The 13767-nt window shown below is 41.6% G+C and overlaps 1 protein-coding gene across 1 annotated transcript; it reads left to right on the forward strand.

The window, feature by feature from the left end:
* The first annotated feature begins 784 nt into the window (after positions 1-784).
* Positions 785-8806, forward strand: ints13 (integrator complex subunit 13). The gene is made up of 17 exons (XM_083934721.1): positions 785-1162; positions 2073-2324; positions 3050-3124; positions 3313-3515; positions 3770-3850; positions 4010-4100; positions 4238-4366; positions 5658-5742; positions 5924-6016; positions 6553-6642; positions 6755-6933; positions 7015-7179; positions 7398-7552; positions 7650-7880; positions 8030-8160; positions 8368-8503; positions 8615-8806. The coding sequence occupies exons 2-17, from the start codon at positions 2100-2102 to the stop codon at positions 8649-8651; spliced, it is 2106 nt and encodes a 701-aa protein (XP_083790847.1). The 5' UTR covers positions 785-1162; positions 2073-2099; the 3' UTR covers positions 8652-8806.
* Positions 8807-13767: the final 4961 nt, after the last annotated feature.

The raw sequence follows: 13767 nt of genomic DNA on the forward strand, positions 1-13767 counted from the left end.
TTTTCTTTATTTCATCATGTTTTTACCTTACAACAAGACCTTTCTTAGTGGAATTCCATTGCTAGGCAACAGCCTTGGTCCTTGTTAACTTCCTGTCAGTTGATGTCATTCCGTGTCATTGACATACACTGCAACAGGAAATAAACTAGGACACACTTGAATATATATACATCTTTAAAAAAAGGGGTACCATAACAAAAAATATAACTATTAAAGCAAAAATATGTAAGGTTTTATAAATTCCAATTGTTTTAACTGCGTTACCATATTTAAGTCCATGTAGTGTTTGAATATAATGTCAAATTCCGTTTTAAATTGTTGTATTCGAAGTTTATTTGTGAATGAAGACTTTTCCATATACAGTAAAAAAAAGTTCAAAATATACAGTTTTTTAAAAAAAATCACTAACGTAACATTTGCGTTGCCTAGGCAGCGATGGAGTGTAACCACAGGGTGTAACCGTGGTAACTCCAAAGATAGTATCTCAGTCTGTCTGTCCGTAATGATACTAATAAAATAAAAATACTTAAGGCAAGGCATTAGACCCTTCTATCACTAAATAAAACAGTCATTAAACAGGTTTCCATATACAAATTAATTCATATGTCGCTAAATATTTGTATTTTGAGACCCGATTTTATATAACGCAACGTTACTTACGTGGTTAGGAACCATTCAACAGTGCGACCCAGCGACCAGGGGAAGAACAACGGTGAACACAGAAAGACATATTTCCGCCAATAACAAACCTGCTCGCCTGACGCGGCTTCAAGTGTATTCTTTGTTCTAGTCATTCCAAGAGTGTGAAAGTAGTTAGGTAATGGGGTGGATGAAATAGAAAACATTCAGTTTAGTATTATACAATTACCATAATGGGTAAATATCTGTGTCGCCGGTAATAAACGAGAAACAGCAAACAAATGATTCCGGCTAGTGTTAGCTAACAGGCTAGGTTAGTGACATGCTCTTTTAGCATGTAGTCATGTTAGCCTGCTCACTATTTGGAGTTTTTGTTAAATAACATGTCCTGAGAAGGATTGTGTCTCTTTTTTGGTAGTCAGATAGTCCATTTTTGGGTCGAAACCTGACCTAAGGAGAGCTACAACCACGGTTTTCTGCCGGTTTAGAGCATTTCCTGACAAGATTTTATTTTATTCCCCAGGTGAGTTGACATTCGCTGCCAATCTAACACATTTTAAGCACTGCAGACTGAGAATTTCCTACCAACCACGTAAACAACTAAAATGCTACTACCGTAAAAGTTAATGATGTGGTAATCAAAAGGGAAGATTAATTATAAGCATATTTGTTGTGTTGTTTTGTTTGTTTGTTGAATGTTCCTGTGTGTTTATCTCACTTAAATGTGACCTCTGCCACACAGATTTCATATAACATTTCACGCACAGCATTTGTATAACTCGGACATTGTTTTGTCCTGGTTTTAGGTGTTTTTATTATTTATGTACGGACGTGTATGTATTAATTAATTAATAATGTTAATTAACTTTATCTACAAAGTACCTTTCAAAACACAGATACAAAGTGGTTTACAAACAGAAACCTTTAAAATATAAACATTGGACTGAACACAAAATAAAACAAGTTGAAATCTCATAAGAAATCAATGAAGTCCAAGATAGGCTTTTTTTTAAAAATGGGTTTTTAAATGAAATTTTAAAGACAAGACAGAGTTTGCAACCCTGACCTCCTGGGGCAGGTCATTCCAAAGTCTAGTTGGCCCTGCCTGCAAATGCTCAGTCACCTTTTAGCCTGAACCTTGACCTTGGAATAACCAACAATGATGCATCCCGGAATCTCAGGGTGCGGAAAGGGAAACAGGGGAATAGATCGATGAATAACTCGGGGCAAGGCCACTCAGGGCCTTGTAAGTAATCAATACAATCTTAAAATGAAATAAAAGCAACAGGTAGCCAGTGTAAGGAAGCAAGGATCTGTGTAATGTGATTGCGTTTCCTGTCAAGATCCTTGGCAGCAGAGTTTTGGATGAGTTGAAGGTGGGAGACGGATCTTTTACTTGTATTCAAATATCACTCTCTCCGGTATCCTTACAGATCAATACACACTGCTGATTTGCAAAAATGAGGATGTTCTCGGTGTCTCACAAGACCGTCTTTGTGGTGGACCACTGTCCCTACATGGCAGAGTCAAGTCGTCAGCAGGTTGAGTGTGATGTGCTGACGAAGAGTCGAGGCCAAGGTGTTATACCTTTGGCCCCTGTGTCCAAGTCCCTGTGGACCTGTGCTGTGGAGTGCTCCATGGAGTACTGCCGGATCCTCTACGATGTTTATCCACTGCACAAACTGGTTGGTATCTCGGTCTCTATCTCACTGAAATGTTTAGCTGTTTCTCCACCACTGGTTTCACTTAGTAATGTGGGTGTGAAAAGGAAATACCCAACGTATGAGATAGGGATGGGTGTTTTCAGTAATTTCAATAATCAAATACTTGCATTACCTGACGAACGAGTACTCAGAGTACTCTTAGTAATAAAATGGGAGGCTGTTTTTTTTTTTTTTTTTTTCGCGGCTCACAGAAGCGCCATGATTCTGTCACTTTCTGACTAAATAGCATCATGGAAATTATATATTAATATTATTTATATAATAAACTACCGAAATTCTTTGAAGCCAGTCATTTGGTGCCTTTAATTTCCAGATATAAATGTAAGACAGGTTCCTGTTGATATGAGTCTCTCTGTTCCTCCTCCGTCGAGCGATTATTAGCGCTCTCATCTTCCCGCTGAACACTTGGATGGGCTCAGTGTTTCCAGTTATGCATTAGTTCCGTTTTGTGCTTTTAAAGTAATTTCAAGAGCGTTGCGGGGAGAAAGCGGAGAGGAGCAACAGAGTCTCTCACAGCGCGTCTGTGTGCAGAGATGAGAGAGAGGATGCTGCCATGGAATACTGAAATACGGGTGCTCGAGTAATCGTGCCCATCCCTAGTATGAGATATGCTTAGAAAGTTTGAATCAATACAGTTACAGTGCACCAATGATGTTAACATTCTCTGACACCTCTTTATATTACAGATTAATTACATTGTGAGTGATTCAGAGTTCCACATCTTGAACAGCTGGAGGCAGGAAGACCAGAGTACTCACGAGGTAATCCACTGCCCACTAATACTTAGTCACACTGTTAGAACCTATTTAATATGGCTGTTAGTATACAGTAGGTCCTACCGTGACTATTGCATTTTCAGCAGCAAGTGCAACATTTCACAAGTAACCACATGTTTTCTTCAGAACTGGATTTGTAATATGATTATGCATTTCCCCCACCTCTCTGACAGCTCATGTCAGCTCTGGCAGCTGTTGGGCCACCTAACCCACGTGAGGACCCAGAGTGTTGCAGCATCCTGCACGGGCTGGTCACTGCGGTCGAGTCGTTGTGCAAGATCACAGAGTTGCAGCACGAGAGGCGCACCTGTCTGATGGACACAGCTGAGAGAGTTTCCAATAGGGGTCGTATTATCTGCCTAACCAATGCTAAAAGGTAAACACTGTAATTAACATGGCGGAAAATCAGCATCAGTCATCGGCCAGATGTTGATAGATTCATGTGCATCTCAACAACTCTGTATTGTCACTGTTTTGTACTTTACATGTATTTTATGTTTACATATATGGTCTTATCTTACAGTTGCCATTTACCCTAATAGTTCAAATCTATAAAAGAAGCTTTTGGTATGTATTATGCAATTTAAGACCATGCTAATGAATTGCTTTTTTTTTTGTTTCACTCTACAGTGATACTCATGTGCGCATGTTGGAAGACTGCATCCAAGAAACCATATTAGAACAAAACAAGCTGGCAGCAGGCTCAGACAGGTCAGTATCAAATAATGTATGATTTTTAATGTGGGCTGAAATACAGTGTTTATAATACTCTCATACATATTTGACACTGTATACCCCCCCCCCCCCAGTGTTTTTATAGCAATTCTTCACTCGTGATAAACGACTCATGGTTTTGTTGTGTGTTTTAAGGCTGATGGCCATCCAGCAGTGTGACCTGGTTTTAATTCACATCCACCCACAGGGTGAGGACACACTGGTGTCTGACCGACCAAAAAAACAGGTGGGTGCTAACGAGGAAGACTTATACGTGATGTTGTGTGAACCAATGGCACTTAACGTTTGAACACGGCACCACATCTGACAGCGCAGCGTCACAGCTACGACTTCTCACCGCATCGTCCTCTCTTTTCCTCTCAGATCTCGCCTCTGCTCACCAGCGAGGTTCACAGCGTTCGAGCAGGGCGGCACTTGGCCACCAAACTCAACATCCTGGTCCAGCAGCACTTTGACTTGGCCTCCACCACCATAACAAACATCCCCATGAAGGTAAGGGGCTTCTTGCCCTTCATCTGCCCTCGCACACGCCTCGCCAAAATCAAAACTCAAATGAACTTTTAAATCTATATTTTTTTCTTCTGCTAGTACAAAAATGTTGTCATGTCCAGAATAAACCGCTCTCTTTTTACTTTTTTCTTTTTCTCTCACAACCTTCACACAATTTATTTGCTTGCTTAATCTTTATGTATGAGCCCTTCCTCACCGATAATTACCCATTGAAACTTTACAGTCTCATCTTTTTGTTTCTCATCTGCATGTTGATTTGACTGTGAATCTGCTGCTGGTTTCATGCTGTATTTTCTGTTTTGCTAGCCCACATTAAATGTTTGCGACCAGGTTAGTACTCTTATCACACACACATCCTAGTGAGGAAGGGTCAGAGTTTACACCACATAGTGTGCAGTGTATGTTTTGAGCTCTACTGATGCAACAGGCTTACAGTGTCATTGATTTGTCTTGATGTGACAGTCGGTCAACAGATTTGCTGGTGAGGCTCTAGTAAAGGACAGGCAACGCTGGTCTCATGTGGACAGAGTTTGGGGTCTGCTGAAGAAGTGTAAAGCTTTTTATTCTAACTACATTGACTTACAATTTTGTTTTAAAAGAATTCAAATTGTTTCTGAAAAATCGATTTTTTTTCAGTGGCTTTTTTGACATTTCTGGACTGATAATAATACGAACATTGCGTTCAACAGTTTTAATGTCCAAACATCTCTGACCAGCGTTGCCTCTTCTGAGTTCTGAAATACTGTCAGTGTCTGTCAGGTGTTTACACCTTAAAAGTTGTCCAAACTTTCCCCTGGTCTCTGTTACCCTCCCATCAGTTCCCACTCATTTCACCTTTAGTGTCTTGGTGTGGTCCATTGTGCTGTCTGGATAATTCGTCTTTTTAAACCTGACCTTTAAGTGTTTAAACGTGATTTGCTGCCCTAAAACTATTTTTCCAGCCATAGAAAGTTGTCCAATTCAAAGCTTGTGATTTAAAAAGTTTGTTTTTAGATCAGCGGTTGCCCTAACTATATAGAGCTGGTTTTTGTCAAACAAGTGTTAGCTCAGCGTGAATTAAACACATTGAAGTCTTAAAGTGTGAATAGAAGAAAACATACTTAAGTCACCCAGCGAGCTTTTTCTTTTTACTTTGTTCATTATCATTCACCGTTTGGAACATGAAATCAGCAGTGCTAATGTGTGTTTGTGCCTGCGTGTGGGTTAGTTTGCACATTTTCAAGCGCTGACTTCATACTGATCTGTATTTGTTGTTGTCTCTGCGGATGGACAGGAAGAGCAGCATGCCAACACATCAGCCAATTATGACGTTGAGCTCCTGCATCACAGAGACGCTCACCTGGAGTTCTTTAAAAGCGGTGAGTACTTAAAATACGTTGTTCTCAAAGTAGTTTTCATTGGAGCAGCATGTTAGGAAATCAGTCTGCTGATCCCTTACAACATCCTTAATGATTTTATGTATGCTTTATATTTTTTTTGCATCCGTCAATTTATCAATCAAGAATTAACAATTCATACAATGTCTTTGTTGTCGTGCAGGAGACCTACACATGGCGGGCTCCAGCACTCGAGAGAATGGACTCAAAGAGACGATTACACTGAAATGGTGCACTCCACGAACCAACAGCGTAGGTGAGCATAGTCATCTGGCGTTTCCCGGCTGCACAGACATTGCAGGGATGCAGGTGAGGTGGTGACGACCCAGAAACGCTGACCAATCAGAGCAGACTGGGCTTTTTCTGGAGTGCGTCTTAAAGAGACAGGTGCTAAAACATAGCGTTTCAGACAGAGGGTGAATACAGGTATATTTAGACAGACAAATAAAAATAATGTGCAGTAGCATACATGCGTGCCTGAACCAGCGACAACATAAAACAACAGAGAAACTCGGATTACAGCACACTCAAAGTGGGAGTGACTTACTTCTCTGCTCAGGACACCATTACTCCACTATATCTTTACATACAATATTTGTTTGCTGCTATATTAATGTTCTGAATGTTGAGTACAGCTCCTTAAAATAATCATACAGTATTAGCCAAACTAGTTCTTTAGGCATTAGGTGTATATCGCAGAAAGGAGTTCTTCATTATAGCTTTGACTGACCAAACAGTGACATAAGATGCCTGATTTAGTCATATCTATTTGTTTTTCATTCCCCTCCACAGAATTGCATTACTGTACAGGAGCCTATCGCATCTCCCCCACAGACGTAAACAGTCGTCCCTCGTCATGTTTAACAAACTTTCTCCTCAACGGTAAGTCGGATAAATCTGTATCTAACTTGGACTTGCAACCACCACCATTGCCTTGCCCTTGATTGAGCTGCAGCTTAACCATTTGGCTCGTCGGTCGACTATTTCTCCACAGGTCGATCGGTGCTGCTGGAGCAGCCGAGGAAATCGGGATCCAAGGTCATAAGTCACATGCTCAGCAGCCACGGAGGCGAGATCTTCCTGCATGTGCTCAACAGCAACCGCTCCACCCTTGAAGACCCGCCCTCCATCAGCGAAGGATGTGGAGGCCGAGTGACAGACTACCGCATCACTGTACGTTCAGCCCAGACCAGCTGCGTTGCAATATACATCAATAGGCTTCAAATGGTGACTGTTTTTCTGTGTTTGTTTCAGGATTTTGGTGAATTTATGAGGGAGAACCGGCTCACTCCTGTTTCAGAGTCTTCCCATGACCCGTCGGGGAAGCTACCAGCTGAGAGGGCCAAAGCTCAGCTGGAACGCCACACTCGATACTGGCCAATGATCATCTCCCAGACCACCATCTTCAACATGCAGGCAGTGAGTGATCAGCATGTGGCGATATTCAGCATGTTCTGTAGTTATAGATTTCACTCTTATTCCCTCCTGCCAAAGTTTCCATCATGCTCCAAAACATTTGGCTTGCCAACATATAAAAGATAATCTGCGTATGCTGTTTTCCATGTTACTATGCCTCCTCTTATCACAACACCCTCCTTAATTCCTCTGTCTGTGTCTCTTCCGTTTTCCTCCACTAGGTGGTTCCTTTAGCTAACCTAATAGTGAAAGAGACTTTGTCAGAAGAGGATGTACTGACCTGCCAGAAGACAGTTTACAACCTGGTAGACATGGAGAGGAAGAACGACCCTCTCCCCATTTCCACCGTGGGATCCAGAGGCAAAGGCCCAAAGAGGTATTTATTCCAAAATCAACATCATTCACACAAATTCATGAAGTTGAAACTGCAGTCTCTAATGTTTCTGCATGGTTGTCTTCGTCGTTATCCCCAGGGATGAACAATATCGTATAATGTGGAACGAGCTGGAGACATTGGTAAAAACTCATGCCGGAGCCACTGACAGACACCAGCGGGTACTGGACTGCATCATCGCTTGTCGCAGCAAACCTCCCGAGGAGGAGGAGAGAAAGAAGAGAGGGAGGAAGAGGGAGGAGAGGGAAGACAGGACAGAGAAAAATGGCAGCAAGGACACAGAGGACAAAAGCTGGCAGGAGTCGGAGAGGTCAGTGGCGCATGGATGTCCATTCATACATGTACACACTAACCTGCATTTAGTAGCAAAAGGATTCTTTACTGTGGCTTTTAGGTGGGATGTGTCACTTAACTTTCTATTCTCACATGCTACATTGTCTTTTTGTTTTTAACCTGAAGACTAAAAGGTTTGCTGGATAAAGAAGAGCAGGAGTCTGAGGTGATAAAGGATTCGCCGGATTCTCCAGAGCCGCTCAACAAGAAGCCGCGCCTGTCCACAGAGGAGGTTCAGCCTCCGGAAAGAGCAAAAGGTACCCATACATACTTTTACTTCTTAGAACAGAAACCACCACAAATCGTTTACACACCGATAAAATAAGTGACAGAACAGCACCGATAATAACCTGGAGATTGTGTGCAAATGAGAACTTATTCCAGCAAATACAAACGGATGCCATCACTCAGGCCCTACTGGGTATGTGTTTTTTATCTGTGGCTTTGTCTCACTGTTGCCACAGGTCCTGTCTCGCTCCTCACCATGTGGAGCAATCGCATCACTGTAGCCAATTCCAGGAAGCACCAAGAGTTTGTCGGAAGAGTGAGCTCCGTCAACAACAAGTTCGAGTTGTACCAGCAGCTCAAAGACGAGAATGGGTGCGTGTGAAATACCAATCATCTGTCACTTCCTGGACATTAGTAATATACCTCTCACACTGAATGTGTGTTTTATGTCTTAATCAAGCTCAACATTTTCCCTATTGACAGGATGGATGTTCACGAAAATGGCAAGGCCTCCAGATGATGTTTCCACGGATCCATTGCTTCAACCCAGCCAAGGACGAGATTTTGGACCAGTGTTTTTTGGAGTTTGAAGGGTCATCTTATACTCCCAAATCAAGGACATTAAATCAAATAGACAGTGAGCTCTTAATGAGGAATTTATACTTCTTTTTTTTACTCATGACTTTGTAGATAATGATGTTCACATATTGTGTAACACAATAAAAGCCGTCATTAGAGAGTTTTGCTGTTGAATATGGAAATGATGAATTTGGAAGTCTGGATCATTAACTAAAAGGTATAAAGCAGGCAGTGCAGAGAGCACACATGCGGAAGACCCCAAAACACTTACCGATCGGAGCAGACTGGGGTTTTTTAAGGAGGGGGTCTTTAAGAGACAAGTGCTTAAACCAGGCATCTCCAATTCTGCTCCTGGAGGGCCGCTGCCCTGCATGTTTAAGGTTTCTCCCTGCACCAACACGCCTGAATCTAATGCTCTGTTCGTTATCAAGCAGTCCAAGCTCATCACAGGTTTGAAAATCATTAGACTCAGGTGTGTTTCAGCAGAGAAAGACCTAAAACATGCAAGGCAGCGGCCCTCCAGGAGCAGGATTGGAGATGCCTGGCTTAAACTGAGCGTTTCAGGCAGAGGGTGAATAGAGGTATATCCAGCCTTTAAAAAAATGTTTATTTAAACATTAAATCGTGTAAATATGTTCTGTAGAAACCCAAACTATACGAACCTGAAAATTAGAATAATATGGGACCTTTTAAAGTAGTTTATAACTAGAAAAATGGCACTGGTGCACAAGTATATAATTATAGCAGTTTCTAACAATTTTACAGATACAGCTAACCTGATAGTGCCTTAAAACATTTTAGAAACTGAACTTGTGTTGGTAATCGACTTGAATGGACTTTACTACGAGAGGAGCTGGTACCAGGGCCATTTGGTCATTCAAAACACTCTTAATAAACTCCTGGTTCACTAACTACGTTGTTAGTGCTTTGTTTTATGTGTAGGGATACAACTAGTAGGGCTAAGGGGCAACGTTGGCTCTGCCACAATTAGAGTATCATAGAAAGTATCAAAACGCTTATTCCACAGAGAAATGCAACACAAATAAAACCGTCTTTAAACGAGCTGTCAGGACTTATGTACAGTTGTGAACTAAAAAAGGGAAAGTGCTGCTACAGTGCTGTTACAGCCATTCCCCGGCTGCATTGACAAAGCAGAGAGTGCAGATTCATAAACACAGAAACTCTCTTTCGGGAGGTGGGCTGAAAGAGACAGGTTGGGAAGAAATAACGTGTTTTCGAACATTAAAGTATGTACACGTGTTCTAGTAGAAACCCAAAATCCAAAGTAGAAACTGAAGCATAATACGGAACCTTTAGATAAAAACTATTTTCTGGTTGGTAAAAAAAACAGAAGTGTTGGGCTACCACTATTGCAAAAGGCGTTTTCGCCAGAACCATGGTCTGATCCACTATATTTACATTTATAAAACACTTATTGGGTAAAAATACATTAACATTTAAAGAAGCTTATTAATGTATTTATGACTATGTATTTACAGTCAGTTCCTTTCTCAATGCTAATGGTACCCTTGATGGTACTTACTTGAGTTGGAAGCTGAGGAAGGTGTTGGCTGGACTAAGCTCTCTATTCCATATGAGGAAAGGCCTACAGCCGGTAATGATGTTACTAATGCAATTGACATCCCATAAATCGACTCAAAGACGTGCTCAGAATCTGCTGGGTGGGACGTCCTTTCGTGATTGGCCAACTGCTGTCTGAAGAGGATGATTGGCAGATTAACGAGGACTTATCTAAACTGACACAATTGCAGGCAGGTGTGTTTACTGAGAAGCCAATGTTGTCTAGAGCAGGAAGAGTGTCTGAGATGTCCATCTGTGAAGTCACGTGGTGTATTTCAGTCATGGCTGCTGGATGCATGGATGACGGCAACAGCAGGGACATTAATTCATTTGACCCGGCTTGTTCCATTAAAACATCTTCTGAGGGAAGTGGATGCGTTGACGGGTATTTCCTGGACGTCTGGGTCGAAAAGAGTTGCCTGCTTGTATCAAACATTATTAACTGTGATGGAAAAGTGGTCCAGTGCTTCTGAGCTTGTGCAGAACTGTCCAGAACATGTCCTGCTGTGTTCTCAATGTGGGTACTTTTGAATTGTGGGGTACAACTGTTTACATACACGTGATCCCCCATCACAGGTTGGCTACATAATGGGAAGGAAGGATCAAGAGCCGGTGTTTGATGAATGAAGGATGCGGTGTACGGCTCCTCAACAGTAGAGGGAGCAGTGGGATCAAAATGGTCCTCAGACACTTGTTTAGTGCTCTCAATTATTGGAAGAGTGGTCACACTGTATTTATGCTTGTTGTCATTCCAGTGCCTAAGGATCTGTGGTCAAACTTGTCAGTTTGTTGTGACTCCCCAAACAGCAGTGTACGAGGTATTCGTTGCACTGATGGTATGAGTTGCACACTCTCGTGAGCTGACTTGACAGATGGTTGTTCAGAGGGGTCGTCTCTGATCATAGATGATGGGACAGCAAGGGTTTTAGGTAAAAGAAGGCTTGTTTGAAGAGCCCAAGATGGGTACGTTGCTCATAGGAAGCTGGACCGTAAGTCCATCACAACTCGGCTTTCAAGATTATTTTGCAAAGAGGAGCCACCTCTCAAGTTGTCCACTTCAAAAGCCGAGCTCGGAAGGTAAAGCTGGTGTAAACGTCCTCACTGAGGGCTCAAACAAGGATGTAAAGAGGGAAGGCTCCAATTCAGTTGGTCCAGACAGCGTCGGCTGACCCGCTAATGTGGTCGATGACGCATCCTGAGTTGGTACATTTCCCTGAGACATTACATCGTGATTCAGAACTGAGTAAAGATGTTGGATCGTATCAGGGAGCTGCTTTGTTGATAACCGTTTGGTCATTAAATATGAGGTTGGTGGAACATCAGGAAACAGTTGCGTAGACGGTGTTTTGTTTGATGGCGGCAGTGACTGTACCGTCTGGACATTATTATTATTCTCTGTTGGAGGTGGATGAGAAACAGATGGGAGGTTGTAAAGCGTTGGTTTGGCAGTGTGGTGGTCTTTAACGTGACCTATGAAAGAGCAAATGCAACACAATAAATGATCAAATCCAAGAAAATCATCCATTGTGTCCATTCATTCATCTAGCCACCCTATCACTGATACGCAGTAACATGAATGAGTCGGTTCCCCCAACAACAAAAAGATCTAACGATTAATTGTATTCAATCACAAAAGTTAAAGCTGCTATACTCATTTTTTTATATTAGCAATGGATCAAATGACTTTGTGTATGAGAAAGGGGATCATAATGATGAACCCGCAGAGAATTATCAACACCCAACTCTGCAGTTCCTCATCTTTCAGCTCATTATTTTGGTTTGCTCTCTCCGCTTTCATCAGCATAGCCAACACAGCTTAAAATGGGAAGAACAGGAAAACTTTTTCTGACAGACAAATGGAGAGGCCTGTGTCTGTATCAGTAACAAACTCTTTGGAGATCTGTCAACACATCTAAGCCAACATCAACTAACATTTGTGAACACACATCACATTTTTGTAATGCTAAATATGGCTGTGTAAATGATGTTAGCAGCACTTAGGAGACAAGAAGAGTATAACATTTCATTACATTGGCGCAGCTTGAATTGTGTAGTATAGAGAATCTTTGACGGCAGTGATCGGGCGATGTCGAAGTCCATCACAGCTGTCAATCATGACGTTTTGCTCCATTTTTATAGCATCAAATAACTCATCAGAATAATTAACACTTGAACAAACATGAGCATGATAAGAACTTCCTGAAATGACAGAAAACCTTCTTTTGGATTTTAGTTTGGTCCATGTCCCATCCGCTTACATGCAGGATTTATGACCTAATACTGCAGCCAGCCACCAGGGGGCGATCGATATGTATTTGGCTTCAAGTAAGGAAAGCTGTCAACCTGCCCTCCTTTATATTGTCCATGGTTTATGCCATTACTTTCAACGAGTGGGAGATATAAGTCAGAAGTAACTTTCTAGAAAGTTTAGAAATGTTTTGGTATTTACTTGTTATTCTATTAGTCTGTTGTGGTTGTTATTGTTGTGGTGTTTATTTCTTTTTTGTACAGGTAAGGTGTCCTTGAGTGTCCTGAAAGGAGCCCATGAATAAAATGTATTCTTTTTAGTTGACATGTTTTTTTTTTCCTCACGCGGTTGCTTGTAATACTCTCCAAACAACATGACGTGAACGCAGCAATATACAAAGTTAGAGGCTAGCAGTTTAATGCAGTGGAGCATTTAGCTGCTAAAGAGAAACATATTTCTCTCAGCAGTTGGTGGAGACCAAAACAAAGCTAAAAGGGAAATGAATATTGGACTTCAATCATTTCGCCCTAAATCCAACACCCAGTGAAAGCCAGTGTTGCTAACTATCTGCCCGATGCGTTAATAAGCAACTCTTTTTTCCCCTCTTTTCTTCCTTCCGTCTTTCTCTTTTTGTTTTGTCTTTTTTAGTTTTCTGTTTAAAGCATGAAACAAGTAAAGCATAACCATTAAATATAAATACAATGAAATGGAATTAAAAAAAAATAAAAATTCCAACCACCAACACTTCAAGCAACTGTTTGTGAACAAACACAACGCTAAAGCAACTTAAAGTTTTGGTGTTTGCTGTGTCCAAAATATATGTTGATGCAGGTTGAATTAATTTGTAATTGAGTGCATTTCTTAACATGAACCTCAACATACTGTGCAACTCTAACATAGTCATTTGTTTTCCATGTCATTCGTGCCTCTCATATTTCCAGCACTACATTAGCCCATAGGTTCTTCTATTCACTGAGCTCCATTCAGCTGTGGGCTCCTTTTCAAACAGGGTCAAGTCATTACAGCATACGACTTGAATGACTAAGCAGCCACAACAATCCCATATAGTCATATAGAAGTCAACAGCAGCAGACCTACCCAGTGAGCTCACTATAGGCTGACTTTCTGAGTCAGTGCAGCTGGCTCTGTAAGACCAGTCCAGAAGGGGGTTTCCTTCTGGCAGGGTCGGAGGGTCAGACGAGCGGTGCACGATTTTCTGTCGACTGCC

The sequence above is a fragment of the Echiichthys vipera genome, assembly GCF_963691815.1.
Source record: "Echiichthys vipera genome assembly, chromosome: 20".
In the NCBI taxonomy this organism is placed as follows: Eukaryota; Metazoa; Chordata; class Actinopteri; order Perciformes; family Trachinidae; genus Echiichthys; species Echiichthys vipera.

Excerpts from the sequence above, each read along its gene's own strand:
- ints13 (XM_083934721.1), top strand. The coding sequence starts at position 2,100 with ATGAGGATGTTCTCGGTGTCTCACAAGACCGTCTTTGTGGTGGACCAC. Across the intron at positions 5,743-5,923 it reads CCTGGAGTTCTTTAAAAGCG|GAGACCTACACATGGCGGGC; the intron begins GTGAGTACTTAA and ends GTTGTCGTGCAG. Across the intron at positions 8,504-8,614 it reads CAGCTCAAAGACGAGAATGG|GATGGATGTTCACGAAAATG; the intron begins GTGCGTGTGAAA and ends CCCTATTGACAG.